The sequence below is a fragment of the Canis lupus genome, chromosome 22 (assembly GCF_003254725.2).
Source record: "Canis lupus dingo isolate Sandy chromosome 22, ASM325472v2, whole genome shotgun sequence".
Classification (NCBI taxonomy): Eukaryota; Metazoa; Chordata; class Mammalia; order Carnivora; family Canidae; genus Canis; species Canis lupus.
Genome location: NC_064264.1, coordinates 61,113,445 through 61,135,596, shown reverse-complemented (window position 1 = coordinate 61,135,596; position 22,152 = coordinate 61,113,445). Strand labels below are relative to the sequence as shown.

General features: G+C 56.6%; 1 protein-coding gene and 1 long non-coding RNA gene across 4 annotated transcripts in view; one reads left to right on the top strand and one right to left on the bottom strand.

The window, feature by feature from the left end:
- GAS6 (growth arrest specific 6) overlaps positions 1-22,152 on the top strand; it is a 32,962-nt gene that overhangs the window by 5,396 nt on the left and 5,414 nt on the right. For both annotated transcript variants that reach the window (XM_025441349.3, XM_025441350.3), the window contains exons 3-11: positions 6,518-6,542; positions 7,942-8,004; positions 13,193-13,315; positions 13,960-14,082; positions 17,008-17,130; positions 17,788-17,909; positions 18,373-18,491; positions 18,822-19,011; positions 21,183-21,347. In XM_025441349.3, the coding sequence (XP_025297134.1) occupies positions 6,518-6,542; positions 7,942-8,004; positions 13,193-13,315; positions 13,960-14,082; positions 17,008-17,130; positions 17,788-17,909; positions 18,373-18,491; positions 18,822-19,011; positions 21,183-21,347 (1,053 nt within the window). The remainder of the gene's footprint in view (positions 1-6,517; positions 6,543-7,941; positions 8,005-13,192; positions 13,316-13,959; positions 14,083-17,007; positions 17,131-17,787; positions 17,910-18,372; positions 18,492-18,821; positions 19,012-21,182; positions 21,348-22,152) is intronic.
- LOC112656141 (uncharacterized) lies at positions 7,989-14,837 on the bottom strand. Of its 2 annotated transcripts, none has more exons than XR_003134146.3 (4): positions 14,690-14,837; positions 11,893-12,394; positions 11,499-11,651; positions 7,989-10,961 (listed from the first exon to the last, which is right to left on the bottom strand). It is a non-coding gene; the product is annotated as an uncharacterized LOC112656141 (long non-coding RNA). The 2 variants fall into 2 exon arrangements; XR_004808173.2 differs by lacking the exon at positions 14,690-14,837 and adding an exon at positions 13,885-14,024.

Genomic DNA, 22,152 nt, shown 5'->3' with positions numbered 1-22,152 from the left:
GGGTAGCGTTTGACATTGGCCGTGTGCCCCTGCAGTACTTGTGTCCATCCAGGATCCTGCTGAGACCCCAACAGGGTACAGTGCGTCGAAAGTTGTTGAACTTTCCAAGAGGAGTTGGAAGTGAGGAGGTTGGGAAGCACATCAGGCCTGTGTGATCACACCTATTACAACCTATCGTTCAAATGAAATAGTCACATGTTCCTCTAGTATCTGTTCTCTCAGACTTCTGTTTTCAAATTTGAAGAGTATTTCTTTGGTATTACTGCCCATGACAATAACACACATTTTTTCCACATCTGTCCCTAAACCTGCCATCTAGACTCAGTTTGTGGGGGCATATTCTTGGGACCAGCAGCCTTATAGAAATCACACAGCTGGACTCAGCGGCCCCCCGGGGAATAGGCCAGCTCCACAGCTGTGCACATTCTCACGGGGGCTTCTGGGGCAGGGCTGGGGCATCCACCCAGGATGATGCGCATGAGTGGCAGACACAGGTGCAGCCCCTGGGTGCCCCTCTGGTTGGACACACATCTCTGTAGCACAGTGCTTCCCGCTGAGAGGAAGGAACCCATTAGGAGGTTGCTAGTGGCAGTTGTTAGGGGTCAAGACTGTGGGTTTGTGCTTCACCCACCCCATCATGTGGCAGAGCCCCAGGTTCCAAGGCAGACTCGCCATTGGTGACGGAAGAATCGCCTTGAGTGGGCCCCGAGCGCCTGCCGCGACTGCACTGGTCAGGTGCGCTGGTCAGGTGCATGCTCCAGGATGCTGCTGCCTGCATGCACCGTGCTGCTTCTGTGCCCGATGCATAGTGACACACCTCACATGCTTGCCATGATTTAGCATGAATCTGGAAGGCACCAAAATGCACTCAAACTCCCCTTTCCTAAGCCAGAAACAAACACATTTTGCAGTAGCAGTTGTCATAGCATTGTCAAATGCCATGGTGAGCCCTCATTCCAGATGCCTGTGAAACCAAGGCCCTGGAATTCATGTGGGGATTTGTCCAATTTAGCTCCTCAGTAGGAGAAGGATGGAAACTCAGCTCCCTGGGCTCCAGGGTCAGGATGTTAGCACTGAAACTGTTGGCCTTCTGAGCGACTCCTGTGGGTTATGTTTCATCCTAACGCTGGTTATGAAAAAGGCCCCCGGCCCCGGTGGCTCAGTGGTTTAACGCCACCTTCAGCCCGGGGTGTGATCCTGGAGACCCGGGATCCAGTCCCACATCGGGCTCCCTGCATGGAGCCTGCTTCTCGTCTGCCTCTCTCTCTCTCTGTCTCTCTCTTTCTCTCATGAATAAATAAATAAAATCTTTAAAAGAAAAGAAAAGAAAAGAAAAGAAAAGAAAAGAAAAGAAAAGAAAAGGGTCCCAAGACCCCAGCTTTCCCATGGGCTGTAGCCACTCCCTGGGAGCCCGCAGCCTCAGGCCCACCAGCATGTGTTGGGCCCCGGGAGATGTGTGGGGGCTGTGGGGGTATGTGCAGCTGTGGGGATCACTGCAGAGACCCAGAGAGCAGCCACCCTCAGCCTTCAGCCCTGCCACTGGGTGATAATGCCCAGGGGTTTGACCCCGTAGGAATTCCCAGCAACAGACATGCACAGCAGTGTCTGAGGAAGGAGGCAGAACACTGTGGCCTTGTGAGGTGTTTCTGGGGCCTGCCACCTTGCAGGGCCAGCCCAGAGGGGCTCCTGGCTGGACAGGAGCCGGGGAGCGGCCCAGCATGGGCAGGGGTGCCGTGTTTCCTTCTGTCTTCTAGAACGCTGAAGCAGGCACCCGGTTTGAGAGTCCTAGGAGAGGAATTTGGGAGGAAGAAAGGAAAGAAGGATTTTGTGTGAATCATGCTTAGAAAAACATGCACAGATGGAGTGATGGTGGCCTTGGGGATTGAGAAACCTTCAGGCCCATGCAGTCTGAGGGGGCCCTAGCTGGCCCACTGACAGCAGGGAATCTCTCTGGGAACTGTCATAAGAACAGTGAGAGCGCAGTTGTGAGTTCCTCCAGTAAGGGTGATTCAAGTTGACCTAACTTTGACAAGTTTTTCCCTAAGAAGTCAAGTTTGTTAGCTGGATAGCATTGAGGTCAAAGGATTAACCCATTTTTCTGACCCTTTCTCGTGGAAAAGACCTGATATTCGTGTCATGTAAATAAGCAAACTTACTGTGACACACAGGTCTCAGCTTGCTTTGTCAAATAATTTAAAGATTTTTGGAAGCAAAATTTCAGGCCATCGTTTATTAAAGGAAGTAATACACTCTTAATCTATTGAGAAAAAAACTGCTACTTGTGGTACTTAATGTATAGCTCCTTTTACATTGTATAAATGTACACAGAAGTCCTAGGTAGGAGCTCTGCACAGCTGGTGTGGAGGTGTGTGCATTCATCAGCACGCGGATGTCCCCACCACACTGGCTGTAAGCGTCCAAGCACAGGAGCTGCCACATCAGGGCTGGAGGCTGTCCTGGTTCCCCTGGTTACCTCTTCCCTGCAGGGACCTTGCTGGCCTCTGAGGACTCAAAGAGTTGAGGGAGATTTGGATGTGAAGGTATTTATGAGCTGTAGCTACCAAGTTCTAGAACCTTCCTAGCTGCACGTGGTCCTGTTGATAAGCTACATCACTCTGAGCCCATGTCATGTTTCTCTCTTGGTAATGTACATTTTGACCGACTAGGCTTGTGTGGGTTTTGAGCATTTTTGGAGGGCAGATCTGCTCTCAGAGTTTGGTAGAGAGATCGCTCCAGGGCCCACCAAGCCTCAGACCAGGCCCAGCGGAGAAAGTGCGCCACGAGGCCCTTGGGGGGCATTCCAGAGCTATGGGCTGGACAGGTGGCTGGGCGAACAGGCTTGCGTAGGCCACCAGTGCTTCTGGAGCTGGCATTCCAGAACTGACTGCCCCAAGGTCGGGGAGGACGTGGCTGGCAGGTGATGACCCATGGGGATGCTCAGGGGGCACAGGCCCTGCCAGGCAGACGGGGGTCCCACTGGTCATGCAGAGCAGAGGCTGCTGGGAGACTCTGTCCACAAATGGGAATTCCCAAGGATTTCACCAGCCACCTGTTTGCTGTCCTTTCCTATGGGCCCTTTAGGGAAGGGGCCATCTGGGTGACAACATAACTAAGGAGCAGAGACAGAGGAGGTTGTCCCACAGAAACACTGGCCTATAGTTTCAGAAAAGATTGCCCAGCCTCACATTAGATGACAGTGGACCGAGCCTGCCCTTGGGCACAGATTCCCATGTTTGTAAACCCACAGGGAACAGGGGCATGGCAGGATGGCGTCTGTGGGGAAGGCAGGGCTTGTTGGAGCGTTCAATTCTGTTTATACAGGGCTGTGCTCTAGCAAGTGGGCTCTCAGCCAGGACCAGTGTGCCAAGCCTGCTGGAACCAGACGCTCTCCCATAGATGGGATGTGTGCTCCACACAGGGCTGCTTCCCTCACAGGCAGTCCTTACCAGTAGTGATGACAGCTCAATTGTCTCACGTGCACCATGGCTCATTGCCCCCTGGGAGTGCAGGACTCTTGGGATGAACGGCAGGAGGAAAGCAAGGCAAATGGCAGTTAATCTAAGGATTAAAAAGTGCACTGGCAATCTGTAAGCTTAAGGAAGCATAATACTGATACTTCCAAGTTTTGAAAGAGACGATCTAAGGGCATCAATTTAGATTTTTCTCCCAATGTGCTTACCTGTGTTATAAGTAAAATAAAGAATCTGATGCTTTGTACAAGTCAGTGAAAATTATAGACTCTTTGTTTGCCTGGTCATCCATCCATCCACCCACTCACCCGTCCATCCATCCACTTTTCCATATATCCACCCACCCATCCGTTTATCCACTTTTCCACCCATCCACCTACTCACCCATTCATCCATTCTTCCATCCATCCACGTACCCATCCATCCACTTTTCAATCCACCCATTCACTCCTTCTTCCATTCATCTATTATTCATTCACCTGTTTGGCAATGGCTCCTGCGGGCCTTCAGGGAGGTGGTTAGCACCAGATACTAGACATACAGGTACATCCTTTCTCTCTGGGAGCTTCAGTTCACAGGTTAGTGGCCTACAGTTTGCTCACTCCCTTCTCATCTTTAACTGTTTAAGTTAATCAGAAGTAAACCCCTGAGCAAAATGATTGCCAGGTGACAAGTGGCCCCATTTCCAACACAATGGCCCTGGCCATTCCCTGCTCCTGACCCCAACCCCACCATTTAGCAGCTCTGTGCCAGGCTTTGCTCCTTGTGTGATCAAAAAGAAAGAAGGCATGTTTATAGGTCACTGATCCCTGGTTCTGAACCTGGTTGAGCTATGGCCTCTGCTCTGGGGATCCCTGTGGGGTGATGCTCATGAAAGTAAACCCAGCTCCTGATCCTCGGGCCACGGTTTATGTGTAGCCGATTTGTGGCTCAGGCAGGGACAGCTCTGTGTTCCCTGTCCAGTGCCCGTCACTCACAGAGGTTTCCGTGGGTCCTCGTCTCTGGTCAGAACTTTGAAGGGCAGTTGGAAATGTCTCTTTCTCTTGGGAGAGTGCATAGTGATTTTAGCTGTATCCATCCCAGCTTTGCAGTTATTCAGGCTTAACCATTTCTGGCCTAGATTAGCAGCCAAATTAGCACCCTCCCCTCCCCAAATAAATCAAGTGCACAAATTAGAATAAATTGTCACCAGGTTATGTATGGCCCTAAGGTTTCAAAACTCTCATTCCCATAGGTGTGGTGAACTGAAGAGAGGTACACATGGTTTTTCTATCAGTGATGCTTTTCCACAACAATAGAACTCATTAAAACATATGGCACATAACTAGTAGTAATCATGGTTTTGAAAAATATAATAGAGCTTTCCGGAAAGGTGTGGTAATGCCACCATTTGTGACAGTTGGTACTCTGCTCATGGTTCTTCACTGCTTCTAGTCTCTTTCTTGGTTTTCTGAGTGGACACATGGTACATCCATCCTAATCCTAAATCTTTCCTCCTGAACCAGAGTCCTTCCCTTTGTGACAAAGACTGTGGCCTCTGTCATCCCTCTAAACCCAGAAGATGTCTCTGCCTGCTTGACCCCAGCTCCAGGGCTTTGTCAGAGCTCCCCTGGCCTCGCCCACCTTCCGGGCCAGAGAGTTGCCAGCCCGTGACCAAAAGCAACCACAGGGGTGAGAGTGGGTGGTAGGGGTCCCTGAATGCTGGTGTGGAGGGGTGTCCCCGCCCTGGCTGTGGAGCTCTGCCCACCAGGTCGGGCCACTGTCGCATCTGTCTGAACGTCACTGTTGTGTCACACAAGCTGACGTAACAGACTTTCTCTGACCATTACTGTTCTTTTAAAGAAGTTCTGAGTCTTTTTGAACCATCTCTACCAGAACATTAATTTCTGAAAACACATCTGAGGGTGTTTAGCAAAGTGTCCCTGGCATCACTGCCCAGGCTGTTGTAAACAATGAGGGAAGGGGACAGGTGGGGTTGTGCCAGACCAGGGCATGCAGCCGGCCAGATGTGGCCAGCCCAGGGATCCCCTCTGCCTGTCACTGCAAATGCAATGCCAGATCTCATCAGCATGGTTTTGGATGACGATGGTGTGCCATTGGGAGCCCGTCCTGGCTTCCTGACCTTGGCCAATTGCCACCGTGCGTCCTGAACATCCATCTCCTCATCTCTGATGACAGGGTTAATTTAAAAGACCTTGACGTGGTTGTGGGGGTCGGATAGAATGATGTATAGTCACAGACCTGCACCAGTTCCACCTGAAACCCAGCACCTTGAGGCAGGTTCCATCAGGAGACGTGTCTAGGGCCAAGCTGCCCCATGGGGGACCCTGAGTGGAGACAACAGTGGACGGGTGGGGGCCACTTTCACCACCCTGGGGCCTGGCGTCTGTGGCTGGAGCTGTGGACCTGGGGATGGTCCCTGCTGCTCCCTGCTGCTAGCCAGGTCCTGTATTTGACAGCCAACTTGTACGGTGCAGGCCTCTTAATTTGCATGCATGGACAGAAAGACCCTGGCTTACGCCCTCATACCTCATTCCAGCATCAGTGTCTTACAAATACAGTAAATGCCAATCAGTGCCCATGTGCTGATGATCCTACCAAGGTCTGCACAGCTGTGGGAGGAGCCTGGCGGTGGGGAGGGTCTAGGGATTACACTGTGGTGCTCCTCACCCAATGAGACACTTTACTGGGCACCACCTACGTCCCTTAAATGACATCGCCGTTGCTACTTCCAGAAGGTCTAATCGCGTCAGCAGCTTTGCAACACCATTCTGTAAAAGCCGAGTCAGCAGCCTGGGCTCCGCCCTCCCACTTTCTCTCCTTATGCCATGGTTTTTGTGGCAGAAAGCGGCTTTCTGGGTGGTTGTGTTCTGCTGTTGCTGGGCTGGCTGGAGAATTCCCTGCCTTCCTCAGACACCTGCGTCTCGGGGCATCTGTTTCTCCTGCTGGGGAGGAAGGCGCGGTCTCACTGCCCAGCTGCTCAGGGGCTGTTTGTGAGCCTGTGCTGTGCCAGTAAACTGTTGTTCTTTCTTTTTCTTTTTCTGCAGGACTATTTTTATCCAAGATACTTAGGTAAGTTTACATCCCTGCTTCTGTAGGTGTCACAAAAGAATAGAGGGGGCTCTGTGTCACACATCAGAGACATCTGGGCCAGCTCGTTACCCAGTCACTCCTGAAGGGGAGGTTGCTTAATCACACAGTGAGCTTGGGACCACCCAGAGCACGCCGGGAAGAACACCTGTTTGTGTCTTTCACGCCATAGGGGCCGCATTAACTCAGTCCGGTGCCATTATTTGCAGACGGCTTCCGTGCTCTGACTTCAGGATTAACTCACTGTTTGGGAGTGTGATTGATTTAGTGGCTCTCAGACATTTTGGTCTCAGGGTCCCTGCACTTCCAGAATTATCAAAGACCCCAGAGAACTTTGTTATGTGGGCTGCGTGTGTTGATATTTGCCAAACTGTTAATCAGCTCTGAGGACATGTTTTTGTTTAATTTGAACAAGAGGAATGTATAAGCAGACACTCCCAGTCACTGAGCAGGGACGTCACTGTGCGAGTAGCGGAGAAAAGGAAAGGACAAATGACAGCCGAGTCTAACCTGGATGATCAGAAAGAGGCCCTGGATTTCCCCGAGAACTGCTCCTCTAATTAATACCATTTTAAGATTGTTTTTAGATGCATGTCATTTAGAATGAAATAAACCTATTCCAGGGCCTTCCTTTTTGATTTTTCAAAGGGCATGTTGGTAGATTTTCCATTGGCTTTACATCCTCTCAGAGGTTCCTTCTCTGAGTCTGTATCTGGCAACAGAGAAGAGGAACTGTAAGTGGCCCTGCAGAGCTCAGGAACCCGCCCGCTCCCAGGCTGCCTGTTCCCCACAGACCTGGCCCCTGCCAGGGTGTGCACGGTTTATTTCCAGAGGCAAAGGGTGAGCAGCTTTGCCAGGAGTGCCCTCCAGCTTGCCAGGGCCTGGTCCTCCTGGGCAGGGTGGAGTGCCAGGGGCCATGGCAGCTCCACACCTGCTCTGCAGGCCTTCAAGCTCCCAGGCGCCTTTGCCCACGCCTGTCAGATGGATGGGGCAGGTGGGGATGCTCCCCAAGGCAGAATGATTTTCGAATTAAGGCTGGTGTTTCCAGACAGTGTCTGTTGCAATTGAAGTTTATCACTGTGACTGTGGTCAGAGTGCTCCCTGAGTGCAGCTCAGGATCCTTCTGGTTTGAAGCAAAAGGATCCCCTGAAAAGGCTGCAGACAGACTTCGGACACAGTTCCTCTTCTTTGGTGAAGGCATTCTCTTGCCTGCTGGGGTTAAAATGATCTGTGATACAAAAGCTGACCTGTGCCTCAGCTTCAGCACCCCATAAACATGACAGTCTCTTCTCCAGAGATATCTCAGAGGCCATGTACCAGGTCTAAGGTCTGTCCTGTGTCCTGCAGCAGGAATGACCTTCTTTCCATCTCTCTCTTGCAGACTGCATTACTAAGCATGGATCTCCGTACACAAAGAGCCCAGATTTTGTTTCATGTGTTCAAAGTAAGTCTGTCACCTTCCTGTCTTCTTCACAGCCCTGCGTATTCAGGTCACTCCAGGCTCTGCTGTGGTTTTCAGGGGGTCTTGAGTATTTCCATTGATCCTAGGGAGCAGTAGCACCAGCCTGAGCTCTGCTCTTTTTCCACTGAACTTTCTCTCATAAGCAAGTAAATTTGATTCTTTATTTTTTTTAAAGATTTTATTTATTTATTCATGAGAGACACACAGAGAAAGGCAGAGACACAGGCAGAGGGAGAAGCAGGCTTCCTGTGGGGAGACCAATGTGGGACTCAATCCCGGGACCCCAGGATCATGCCCTGGGCCAAAGGGAGGCACTCAACTGCTGAGCCACCCAGGGATCCCAGCTTTGGTTCTTTACATAGACAGGACGTGCATGCAGTACAAAAGCTAACCCTTTCACGGGTGTGAAGAGCGAGCGCATCCAGCCATGCCTCCTCATCAACCAGTTCGGCTTCCAGAATATTCTGAGACCTGTAAACACATAGGCACTTTTGGCTTTGCACAAATGCTAGCTTCCCATAGATGTGCCTGACCTCATTCTGCTGCCCTGCGTGCAGGTTGTCTTCCAGCTCAGCCTGTACAGAGTGCACACACGTGCACAGTGTACCGGTACGGGTAGGTAGCACTATTACACCGTTTCCCGGCGGACTCACGGGCTGCTTATCACAGACAAATCTCACACTCATCGAAGTGTGTCTGTGGGACAGATTCCCAGGTGGGAGTGCAGCCCCAAGCCTGCGCGGCATCACTCAGTCTGATGCAGATCCAGCATTGGTCACCCCCGGGCAGTGGGCAAGCAAGATAGCCGTCCCCATGCCTGGCAGGCTAACACATGCTTTTACTTTTTGGTCTCCTTCAATATCAACGGTGAAGATTATGGCTAGTCTTTCTGTTTATGTTTTTCTCTTTATATGCTTTGCCTGTTTTTCTCAATTTATAGGAGCTCTTGATTAGCCATTTGTATTAAAAGTACCACAATTTTTCCAAGCTCATTATGCATCTTTTTTAGTAGTAATGTCATTTTTTTAATTTAGTTATTTAGTTATTTTTAGTTATTTAGTTAGTTATTTAATGTTATTTTAAATGATCGCATGTTGAAGCTGCCGTTTTGCTTGCTGTCCTGTCACTCAGCTGCCTGGTCGCCCCCAAGCCCAGCAGTCAGTCTGTTCATTGCATGTGCTGGGCAGTGGGCTCTGAGCGCCCAGCCCCAGCTGCAGAGGCTTGCGTTACACATGCGCCTGCCCCCTCAAGGCAGCCAGGAAGGCAGAGGAGGACCCACGGCTGCTCACAGGGCCTGGCTGGCCTGACTCGGTAGCAGAGCTGCTGCGTCTGGCCTCCCACCTGTCCACATGTGGGCACAGTCCAAAGCCAGCCCAGATGAGCAGAGAAATGATTGACTTAAATCAGGAAGGGGAAGGTAAGGTGGCACTGCTGCTCAGCCCCCACCCCCTTCAGCCCCAAGCAGTGTCACCTAACAGGAGCAGAGCCCACTGGGCTCTGTCATTTTGGGTAGAAGTGCCTCTTAACTCAGGGCAGCCAGAACCAGCCCATGCATCATGGGCGACCTGGGGCAAGCCCCCTCCTCAGCCTCCCTGTGACATTGGCGTCTCCCAGGGCTGAATTGACCTCCCCAAGGCCTTAGGCAGACATCAGGGGTGTGTCGTGGCAGTTTTAGTTTTGTGTCATTTTGGCTTTTTGTTTTTAGCAATTTTTTTTTATCGTTGTCAATCTGCTAAATCGGTTTCTTCCTTTCAGATTAGGTCTCCAAATTGATTAGATTGTTTAAGTTCCTGGGTCATAGACTGTGATTTTCTGGAGATCATAAACAGTTTCCCAGAGCTTCATACCTCCTGGCGGTGTGAGCATTGCAGTTTCTAGATGGCAGCCCCTTGTTCCAACAGCATTTGTGTAAAATCACCCAGGTCTTGCTTAAACGGAGGCTGTCACAGTCCTGGGCCATGTCATGCCCGCTAGAGATCTCATGGTTAGAGGGACTTGAACTGTTTGAACACCACAGATTTCTTCTGAGTGGGCTGGAGGCTCTGTGCTCTGGTGGCAGGTGGCCAGGAGTGCGGGAGGAAGGGGAGTTTCTGAGCTGGCATCAGAGGACAGCTCTCATGCCACTGCCAGGCTGCAGGAGATCCCAGCCCATCGGGACGCCGCCTCCCACTCCTGGCCTCTCCATCCTGCCCCGGGTCATCCTCCATGGGTGTGTGACCACATGCTGTTTGTGCTCCGTCAATTCTCTGAAGCCTGACGTGCCATCCTTACTCAGCTGCATGTGAAGATAGCTGAGGACAGGGACCCGAGGCCTGGCGCTCAGGACCCACGCACGCCCTACTTGCCCCCAACCCCCAGAGCCACACCCCTAGGCCTCCGTGCACAGGACGCTGGAGGCACTTCATGCTGTTTTCATCGGTTCCCTCCCAAAACCATCTTATTTCATGGCCACGAGGCACAAGGCATAGCTGGGTGCTTGATTGCTCATTATTGTTAAAGTCAAAGCAACAGCCTCATGGAGCGGGCCTCTCAGCATGCCCGGGCCCCCCCTCAGCCCCACTCACTCCTGGCCTGGGGCTTTCCTCCCACTGACTCTCCACCTTCTGTCCAGCCCCATTGGAGGAGCCCCTTCTTGTTAGTCACGGTGGGCACCGCCCTGGAGCCCATCATCACCCTCAGATCTGGAGAACAGGGAGCTAAAGCAGCCGAGAGAGGCTCCTGCCAGGGGCAGCCCCGCCGGCTCAGAGCAGCACCGCCACCCGGGGCTGTGGGTGCCTGTCCCCAAAGGCCTCTTGTGTCTGGCGCTCAGGCTGGGCAGGAAGTGGTGCCCTTGGTGCCTGCAGAGGCTTGTCCTCACCCACGCATCCGAAGTGTCGCTCATTCTGCTGCTTGCTGGGTGCACACACGGCTCTGCGGCCCCCTTAGGTCCTGGAGAGAAGCTGTGCAGCAGGGCGGCAGACACAAGCCATGGTGGGGTTGGGAGGCTGCTATGCTGGAGCCCCACCACAGTGCCACCCACAGAGGTTTTATTAAAAGGGGTTCAGGCATTCTAGGTAAATTCTAGTTAACCAGGCCTCACGCCAAATGCTCAGTTACGCACTTGTATATAACTCAGGCTTTAACCACATATGTCGAGTGGAGACACACCACCTCCCACTCCCTCCCTCCCTTGGGGCCCCTTGGGCCCCGGCATAGGACCCCTTCTGCCTTCAGAGTCCATCTCTGGTGCTGGCGCTGGGCTGGCCCTCACGGCCTGGCCCTCCTGCACTCAGAGTGTCACCGGCGGCACAGCCGGGCGCAGTGGCATGGCTGCTGGGCTGACTGGCCAGCTCTGGGCAGGGGGACACGCTGTTCCCATGCTCCGTTTCCTCACTCTGGACTCAGTCCCTACTTGATCACAGTGGAAGGCAGTACCTTGCCCTGAAACTCTACAAGTTCCCCAAGAAGTGGGGCCCCTCTGTGACAGGGTCACTCACCTGTGTGGGACAAAGGGACACAGCTCCGCTGAGTCTGGACTGGTACCACTGGGGCCGGTGGAGGCCTGGACGGGCTGGGGCACTAGGGGTTTGCTGCTGCTGAGCAGGAGCAAGTCCGGTGGCAGAAATGCTGTGCCCAAACCTGGTGTTGGGCTAGAAACGTCATCGTTTTAAGAAAGCAGTGATACATTGGTGCTGAGTTCCCACCTGGCCAGCCTCCCGCAGGATGGACACGGGACTGAGCCATCTTACTGGCCCTGTTGATTTGGGCAGAGAAACGCTGCAGAGCTGTCATACCCTGGTCACCCAAGAGTCAGACAAGCCAACGCTGCCCACCCACCCCACGGTTTGCAGTGGGCAAGTCACTTCTGTCGTATAAAAGGAGCAATTGTACCTGGTGAGGGTCCTGCAGGACATGGCTCTGGAAAGGGTGACGTGGGGTGAGGATGACCTGGGCTGGTCCCTCCATGGCCCGGCCGCCCCTGCCGGGCCCAGGGATGTGTCTCCACCACTGAAGGCCACAGTCCCCATGGCTGCTGGAAATGTTGGTCGCCCCCCAGCGACAACAGAACAATCCAGAGTAGCAAGGTTTTGCCATGGATTGTCAACACAGCTGAGGGGCACAGGCTCAGGTGCAGCGAGGTGTCACGGTCCCCTCAGCCCTGGCCCTTGCTTTGGGCCTCAGCCATGGGCCCCATGCTGTCCAGAGCTGGATGAGGCATGTGTCCACACAGGAAGAGAGCAGAGAGAGATAGGGACCAACAGAGCCACCAGGACACATTTACCGTCTGCACAGCTGTGGCGTGTCAAAGAACAAAGCCTGGAGCAGACCCATAGGACGGCTGGGGGTCAGGGCAGGCTGACCTGCAGTGGGACCCTCGTGCCTGCCGCGTGACCTGCAAGACAGGCATTGGGGAAGTGGGTTGGGCCCGTGTGCAGCACAGGCTGACAGCGACCTCAGGAATCAGCTCCACTCGCTGAGAGTCCCTGGAGACCCTGCATCTCCCTAAGACCAGTGGCTCCTCTGCCCTCCATGCCCACCAGCCCACCCAGCTCAGCCATAGCCCTGTAGAGGATTTTTGGAGTGCAGCTCCCGACCACCAGCACCCGGAGTGCACATCTCCGTGGGTGGGGCCCCACCTCAGCCTCTGAGCTGGTGATGCTCCCTTGGAGCTGGAGCTTCTGTGGATGCGTAGCCCCCCAAGGAGTGGAAACGGCTCCCGTGATTGACACTTCTGACGGGGAGACACCCTCCAGCAAGGGGATCGGCGCAAACCGACTGGTGCTCCTCTCTGGGAGGGCAGGGCAGGGCAGCCCCTCTCCAGGGAGCCAGTGTGGGGGCTCCTGCAGCAGCCACGCCCTGCCTGGGAGGTGTTGGCGAGTGTCCATGGCAGGGTTTGAGTGGCCAGATGCCTGGCCTGGGAAGGTGGAGGCCTGTTCCTCATGCGACCCCTTGGGTCAGCCAAGGGTCTGTGGACCTCTCCCTGAGGGGTCAGAGCACGTGGAGCCTGGCCAGGCCCCGCCCTATCCTCCTCCACTGCCCCATGGGGAGGTGGTCACTCCCTCCAAGCTGATCCAGTTCCACTACCCCACCCCGGGAGTGGGGTCTGTGCCACCAGCCTGGGCCTACCTCAGCGTCCTCGCCCCGGGCCAGTCCCTCCTAGCTGACCATTCTCTCCCTTCCTTTGACACAGACCTGCCTGACCAGTGTTCCCCGAACCCCTGCACCAAGGAGGGGACACAAGTCTGCCAAGACCTCATGGGCAACTTCTATTGCCAGTGCCGAGCCGGCTGGGGGGGGCGGCTCTGCGACAGAGGTGAGGCGGCCCTGCAGCCACAGCTGTGCAACAACGAGGCAGGGGCTCCCAGGGCAGGGACTGTGGCCCATCCCTCTGTTTCCACCCTGCCCTACCCCCGGGGACCTGGCCCCCCCTCACCGGCCACCCTCCAAGGGCTCCCTTGGCCACTCAGGGAGGCCAGCAGGCCCCTCACGTCCCCTGAGAGCAGGAGTATTCAGAGGGTGTGGGCCGGCCCTGCTCTCGCCTCTAAGTGCTGGGGGCTGTCCAGCTGGAGGACCATCGGGTGCTGCCAGAAGTAGGGGGTGCGGCCTGGACGTAGGAAGGCACCACCATGGGGCCCGGGCTGTGGTGACGAGATAGTCTCAGGGCCAGCCTCCCCATCTGCCCCAGGATCCAGTGACCTGAGGCAGCCCCTCACCACAGTGCCCGGCCACCCTGGGGAGGTGTGTCCGGGCTGAGTCTGGGCCCGCAGGCTGCCTGGTCACATCCATCCTCTTTTAGCCCTTGCCCTCCTCCCGGGTGCACTGGCGGCCACCAAGCTGGCCAGGGATGGTCCCATCAGGGTCTCCCTGTGCCCTCACACTCACGGCACAGACAGGCGTGCAGATGCCATGGCATGCTCCCTGCGGACACTCCCCGGTCTCTCTGTGTCCTGTGCCCAGATGTCAACGAGTGTGGCCAGCAGAACGGGGGCTGCAACCACATCTGTTTCAACAAGCCGGGCAGCTTCCACTGTGCCTGCTACAGCGGCTACGCGCTCTCCCATGATGGCAGGACCTGCCAAGGTAACGCCCGGCCCAGAGCCTCCCCCTCGCCTCTCAAGTTCTCCCCGGGTTTGTCTATGCAGTTGCCAGACTGCTGAGGTTGGCAGTCACATCTGCTCCTCTGCAAGAGGCTGCTGCAGGCTCTGGGGGGCGGGACAGGTGGGGGGGGCATCCAGCTGAGCACATGCCCGGGCATGTCAGCAGCCATGGGGAGCTGCCCTGGCCCCAGCGCAGGATGATTCACTGGGATCTGTGCATGGCCAGCCTGGCTGAGACCTCCCCCGCCCCAGGATGCAGCTGCCGGCATCTGGTTTATCTGTCCAGGAGCCCAGGACGGAGCCCAGATGCTGGGGCCAGAGCACACAGGCTCCCTCTCACCCAGGGGTGGCACCTGTCTACACCCACCCAGCTGGCTTCCCCCCTCACCCACTTCCCTCTGGCAGAGGCGGGCTGGCCACTGAGCAAAGCAGAAGGCAGCCGCCCTCCTTAGTCTGGGGCCCCTGGGGTCCAGTGCCCTGACCACCCCAGAAAGTCTGCACACTGTGGCTGGCCGGGCTGCAAAAGGGGTCCCCGACTTTACAGGGGGGCTGTCTCTTCCTCCCTCCGCCCCCTGCCCTCCAATACAGACCTGCTGACACCTGCCACTGGCGTGTCCCTGAGAATCCGGGCAGTTCTCTCGTACTACGGGCCTGCCTGGGGCAGAACAGATCTACTGAGGGAGAAGCGGCCTCAGGAGCAAGGCTTGCGCAACAGCTGGTGACAGGGTGAACTCTGAGTCAGACAGGACAGGGGGCCCTTCCCACTTTTGGGAAAACAGCTTCCACTTTTGTCATCATTCATGGCTCCTTCCCACCTGCTGCCTCAACCTGACAACAGCTGTCCTCTCCTCGAGCTGCGGCTGGCACCCAGGCCAGACGTGCACGGCCACGGCCCCAGGGACTTCCGGCCTGCGGGCTATGTCTGGGGCCGTGTCTGCATGTGATGCACCCACAGCCGCTGGGAGTTCCCGGAGCCATGGTGTTTGCACACCCCTGGGCGATGTGCTGTGTGCCGCGGGCACCTCCTGCTTTTGCCTCCTCGGGAGACCCTGAGTGACGAGGGTCTACTTAGCGCTCATTCACCAGGTCTGTGATGTGTGGGAGCTGACAGATCCCCTGCACCTTGGTGCTTGGTGCCTTCCCCCAGAACAAAGGTGTTCTCCTTAGCGTGATGGATTAACAGCAAGCATGGCAGGTGCCCCACCTGCGCGGCCAGGGTTCCTTGTGCTGACACCAGCTGACAGACACCTCCCCTTCTCTTGGCCATCGCCTGTTTCCTTGGGGACCTTGGGACCCCAGACCCAGCCAAGGGAAGCTGTGGGAATGAGGGGCCTTGCCAGTGTGGTGTGGAAGGGCCCAGACTTTCCATCTTGTCTTCCTTGATCAGACTCTGAGATGCTGGGAAGGAGGGGCTGCGGTCGCTCCACTTCTACAGCCCCCCAGCACCCTGGGAATGGGGGCTCTGGCCTTTCTGTCATTGCTCCTTGACTGCAGAGAGGGATCTCCAAGCCTCGCGGGTGGGGCCCTGTCCTAGGAGGAGAAGCAGATGAGGGCCTGGGCGGGGGGCAGAGGCAGGGCCTGTTTGGGGGCCTCGGGCCTCTTGGCCTTGGTGCACAGTGTAGGGTTGTGTCTAGGCTTGTGCCCCATGCCTGGTGCCAGCCCCACACACTGCCTGCCTCCGTTTTCCTGGTCACCGTGCTCTGATGAATGGTCGGACCGCAGCATCTCCAAAGGGCCACGTTTTGGCAGGATGCAGCGTGGAGGTGCTGAGAGGCTGGAGTCAGAGCGGTCCTCTGATAGAGCTCGGCCCTATGCATCACAGGGGTGCTCTCTCCTGTGGGAGGAGAAAGCTGGGTGTCATGGAGCCAGATGGGCACGTGAGGAGGGGCTGGCCTGGGAAGTGCAGTGTGCCAGAGCGCGGAGAACCCTTCCCCCATGCCACTGCCACTGTGGGCCATTCCCTGGTGGGTCTGGGCCCTCCAGCCACCAGCCCCTCCACCGTCACAAGCCCTGCAGGGGCCGTGGCAGCTCCTTACGGGTGGTGTTCAGAGAGCCTGTGCTTACGAGGCATCCTTCTTGGGGTGGCCCGTGTCCTGCAGCCAAGCTGTATGCATAGCACCCACAGCCTCCCCGGGGCAGTCAGGACTGTGGAGCCGGGTTCCTATGCTCCTGGACATGGTTGGCCTGGCTCTGGGACTGAAATTCAGGTTCAGAAGCATCCACACTGAGTCAGTGGACAGAGGGAACCCGCAGCCTTACGCCTGTGTCTCAGGGCCGCGTGCTGTTGCCAGAGCGCCTTCCTACGCTCACTGAGCCACGTTTGAGAGCCTATTTGCTGGCAGGCTGCCCTTGTGATGAGCTCCACCTAAGGCCCCGCAACACGGGTGTCCCGCTGCCGTCTGAGGGATCCATGTCGTCTGGACTAATAATTGCCTGTCCCAGATATTCGTTCTGCCCCTGGAGGAAACAGGATTAAGTGCAGAGGTTTTTGTATTTGTTCTTTGCCAAAGTAGCAGATGGATGAGCCTCAGGATGAGCCTCAATAATTCACCACTAGTGAGCTTGGTTTCCAACGGAGAGATGGGGTGTGTGGCTGGAGGTCATCCCTCAGGAGGTGAATGGAGCCTGGGAGCCTCCACTGGAAGTCCCCATCCTGGGCTCCAGTGCTTGGCCCTGGACGAGCTCAGCCGCATCCAGCAGTCTGAGATCAACCTCCTCAGCCGGGACCCCAGGCAGAAACATCCACCACGCCCGCCGTGCCTGAGCCTGGGGCTGCAGAGTCCAGTGGACGGGAGGAGGGCTTAGTCACCCTGGGAGCTGAGGCCACCCAAGGCTGTGGCTCACGCTGCAGCACCTCCCCTACCGACCAGGAGACAACCCTGGTCAAGGGCCCTGGCTTCTCTTGCAGACGTGGATGAGTGTGCAAATGGAGCTGCCTGCGGGGAGGCGCGCTGCCAGAACCTGCCTGGCTCCTACTCCTGCCTCTGTGATGAGGGCTACGCATTCAGCTCCCAGGAGAAGGCCTGCCGAGGTACCCCTCCACAGCTGCCCGCAGGCCCCGGCACAAACACCTGTGAACACATGTGTGCACACATGCAGCGCCCCACACATGACCACACATTTGCACACACATCACACATGTGTGCATGCCATGCACACATACATCCACAGGTACCTCTTAAAGCAACTAGGTGCCTTCTCCAAACTGCTGCAGACACAGAATTTAGGAGGAACGAGCTCTCAGGCCACACTGCTGTGTTTGGGGACAACTGACGAGCACTCGCTGTGTCCAGGGCATCTTCCTCCCCTTCCTTCCAAGAGGAAGGTGGGGTGGTCCCAGCCTCTGTCTCCCCTGCAGGGTGTCCCTGGGGCCCCTTTAGACCCTCAGGCCAAGCACCTCGTAGATGTGGTTTATGCGCTGAGCTGGTACCGTGCTCCAACCCTCCTTCAGCCTCTACACTAGCTGCTTCCCTTGAGAAACTGCAGAGGGTGTGCAGACATTGGAGACTGCTGACCAGCACAGCTCATGGCCAGGGAGCCAGGGGGGCGTGGGGTGGGCTGGGGAGTGGGTGCCTCCTGAGGCTCGTGCTCTGGAGCTTGTTTTCACAGCAAGCCAACCGCGTGCACGATCAGAGAAGGCATGGGCACTGCACCTGGTGAGGTTTGCCCATCTTCCCTGTGGTGGCAGATGTGGACGAGTGTGCGGAGGGACGCTGTGAGCAGGCCTGCGTCAACTCCCCAGGGGGATACAGCTGCCACTGTGATGGACGTGGAGGCCTCAAGCTGTCCCCAGACATGAACACCTGTGAGGTAAGTGCCCTCGGGGCAGCCGTCCTTCAGGAAGACAGTGCTGGAAGAGGTGTTTTTATGGGAAGGCCCAGTGTCCCCTGGCCGGTGGCAATGTAGGATGGAGGCATGTCTGTCCTGGGCATGAATTCCCTAGGCCTGGTGGCTCCCTACCCCCAACGACCTGGGGGCTACACCCAGAGTACACTCTGCCCTCCCTGTCTGCCAGCTCAGGCTCTGCCACACGTGTGCAGTCGGAGCCTCCTGCTTTTGGCCAGCCTGCCCACCTCTTGGACTCGTACCTGCTGGTCTCTCCGGGCCGTGGCGGTCTGAGTGTAACAGAGTCTCTGGTGTCTGTGTGCCACCTGCTGTGCATCTGGCTGGCGGAGTGGCGGGGGAGGGCCCGATTGCATCCTGACAGGCAGTGTGATGGGGAGGGGCTGAACCAGGTATGCCCCTCCTGACACCCCTTGCTCCCACTCCACAGGATATTTTGCCCTGCGTGCCTTTCAATGTGGCCAAAAGCATGAAGTCCTTGTACCTGGGTCGCATGTTCAGCGGGACACCCGTGATCAGACTGCGCTTCAAAAGGCTGCAGCCCACCAGGTGAGAGGCGGCGGCTCACACAATACAGAGCAGAGTGGACCAGAGCCCGAGGAATGGCTGGCCTGATGCTCCCTGGGCCCACAGACCCCTGGGCCATGCCCCAGGCTGCACCCCAGCGGTCTAGGCAGTCAGCCCGTTCCCTGCCCAGCCACAGCAGCACGGCTCCAACTCTGGGCCTCTGGGCGCCCACCAGTGCTTCTGGCATTCAGGGAAGAATCCCAGGCTGCCTGCACACGGCTGCTCTCTCCCTGCTGGTCTGGGTCCCTGGGGCAGGAGGCCGTGAGCCGCCAGCCCATGCATCACCTGTTTCTTTTTCGTGCTGGCCCTCAGGCTGGTCACCGAATTCGACTTCAGGACCTATGACCCTGAAGGCGTCCTCTTCTTTGCTGGAGGCCATCAGGACAGTACCTGGATCGTGCTGGGCCTGCGGGCTGGCCGGCTGGAACTGCAGCTCCGCTACCATGGTGTCGGCCGTGTCACCAGCAGTGGGCCTGTCATCAACCACGGCACATGGCAGACGGTGAGTGTGGCCACCACTCCAGCCCCAGGCCGGCTGGCATATGGGACTCCCGGGGAAGGGCCCTGGCATTTGCTCACGCGTTTGCACAGTCAGCAGTGAGTGGACACTGCACAGGCCCCTGCCCTGCGAGTCCGCATGTGATGGGGCAAGAGCTGTGGTCTCAGGGGCTGTTCCACCAGGAGCTGCTGGCTATGTCCTGGTTCTGCTTGTCAGAGCTGCTCTTGGCAGCAGAGTCAGAGCCAGAGGGCTGCTGGTCACCCTGCAGCACACAGGATGCCCCACGTCTCAGAAAACCGTCCCGTTCAGAACATCCACAGTGCTGAGGCGGGGGTCCCTGGACTGAGGTCTGGGCGCAGCTCCTGTCTCCATGCATCCACACCGTCCCAGGACCTGGCTTCTGGGGCCTGTGCCATTCCCACAGAAACCCCGGCACACTCCCACCCACGTGGGCGCCTCCTTCTGGAGAATGCCCTGACCACCCAGAGCCTGAACCATTCGCTCCTGGTGAGACCGTGCCGAGGGCAGCTGTCTTGCCACTGCCCTGTCCTGCATCCTGATGCTCAGAACACAATAGCCTGTGACACACAGGCCCCTCCAGAAGTCCAGAGGCCCCCAGTTGGAAGTGGGCTTTTAGAAGTAAGCACTTGAGAGAGAAAAGCATTCTTTTCCCTTTAGAAGTCAAGATAAAATGGGAAATTCTGAATAAAGGTGATGTGGATGTTTGCTAACCTCTGCCTTCTTTCCTGAGCTCTTGAGGCCCAAGTGTCTCCCGAGCAGTGGGAGGGACACCAGTGCAGAGCTCAGATAACATGGCAGAGCCAGAGGGAAGCGGCTCCCTCGGGGTCGAGATGACAGGAGCTCTGCCCAAGGAACCTGGCACCTGTGGGCTTGGAGCCTGAGGGTCCCTGACGCACTCCTGCTCCTGGCGGCCCTGACACACACGCCGGTGTCCTCTTGACCACACTCTGACTCAAGGACCTACATGTTTCCCTCTTTAACCAAAAAAGAAGTTGATAGGCTTCTGGTGGGTTAGGAGGACACCCTGAGTTTAGAGATGGGTTTTTAAATTTCCCTGCATGGAAAGGAGGAAAGAACAGAAACTTCTTTTTTTTTTTTTTTTTTAAGATTTTATTTATTCATGAGAGACACAGAGAGAGAGAGGGGGGCACAGACACAGGCAGAGGGAGAAGCAGGCTCCATGCAGGGAGCCTGATGTGGGACTTGATCCCGGGTCCCCAGGACCATACCCTGGGCTGAAGGCGGCGCTAAACTGCTGAGCCACACAGGCTGCCCAGAACAGAAACTTCTGGAGTGAATCCACATGCCCATGCGGTATCCAGGCTATACCTGGCACCTGAATATCTGCTGGGATTTAGAAATGTGTCCTCCTGCCTTGGGTGGGGCACATGGGACTGCACACTGCATAGAGGGGACGCAAAGCACCACATGGAAGGCATGACGTCAGGTGGGATTCCTGCTCCCTGCAAGCAGTTCCTGGGGGGCTTAGAGGAGCATCAGGATGGGACCAGGGAGGTGGCTACAAGTGGTTTGGGTGTGGGAGGGGGAGTGGAGGGGGAGCTGGGGCTGGGGTGGCCCAGAGTCGGGGAGGCGGGGCTGGGGAGACCCAGAGAGGGGAGACAGGACTGGGGAGATCCAGAGGGGGGGAGCCGGGGCTGGGGGTGCCCAGAGAGTGGTGACAGGGCTGGGGGGAGCAGGGCTGGGGGGAGCAGTGCTGGGGAGCCCAGAACGGGGAGGCAGGGCTGGGGAGAACCAGAGTGGGGAGACGGGGCTGGGGGTGCCCAGAGAGTGGTGGCAGGGCTGGGGGGAGCCGGTGCTGGGGAGCCCAGAGCGGGGAGGCAGGGCTGGGGAGACCCAGAGTGGGGAGACGGGGCTGGGGGCCCCAGAAGGGGGAGGCAGGGCTGGGGGAACCCAGAGTGGGGAGGCAGGGCTGGGGGCCCTGGAGGGGGCATCCAGGGCTGGGGGGGGCCCATCGGGGCCTGGAGGGGGCGCCAGGGTCATGTTGGCACATGGGGATTGTGAGGTGTATGCATGATGAATGTTGTTCCCTGAGGGTGGAGGTGGCTTGGCCCTCAGTGGCGATGGGGGCGTGGTCCCCAAGGTCAGGGGTCCCTTTTGGAAGGTGTACCCCCTGAAAGCACCGTCTTCTTCAGATCTCCATGGAAGAGCTGGATCGGAATCTGGTCATCAAAGTGAACAAAGACGCCGTCATGAAGATCGCGGTGGCCGGGGATCTGTTTCAGCTGGACAGAGGGTTGTACCACCTGAACCTTACCGTGGGAGGCATTCCCTTCAAAGAGAAGGACTTGGTCCAGCCCGTGAGTACTGAGTACTGGTATCAGCCCAGCACAGGCGAGGCCACAAGCTCACTGCGCTTGGGCAGCCATCCCCCCAGAGGTTAACACGCAGCAGGTGCGCCTCTGCCCGAGATTCATTTCAGTCCTCTGAAATGATACTAAAGATGCCTGTTTTTCAGTGGAGATAAAACACAATGAAATCGTTCTTTAACGAAAAGAATAGTCAACTTTTTTGGACAATTCCCAAGAACATTTGTGTTGTTAACCCTGCCATAGGGGAGCAGGACTGACGGGGTGGTTGGTATTAGTCGCTCCTCGCTGCCCTGCCCGGCCTCAGCCCCCCTGCACCCCGCCCTCACCCTCACTGGGATTTCTCCCTCACCAAGCCTGTGGACGTCAGTGGCCAGAGTCCCTCCTGTGATTAGGACTCCCGTACAAGGGAAGAAATGGGTTATGGGCATGTTGCAGTTCCCCTGGTGGGAGGTATTGGCCTGGTCCTCCCTACAGGAATGGAGGAGGAGGTGCTACACATGACTTCGAGCATCAGCCCCATTCCAGGGTCCCATAGTTGCTGTTTACACCTCCTTGTTTCACAAATACAGGCAGGGGTGACCGATTTGCTCCAAACCATGTAGCAAGTGCCTGGTGCTCTGGAATCTGCATGCCCGGCCCCTACACTCACATTTCCATAGGTACCAGAGACCACTGTGTACCCATCCCCTCGTCCACTTCCTTCCAGGGGGTGGTCGGCGCTCTGATCTGGGAATGAGTGGGCAAACCCCATGCAGACACAAAAGGTGGGCGTCCATATGGGATGCACAATACC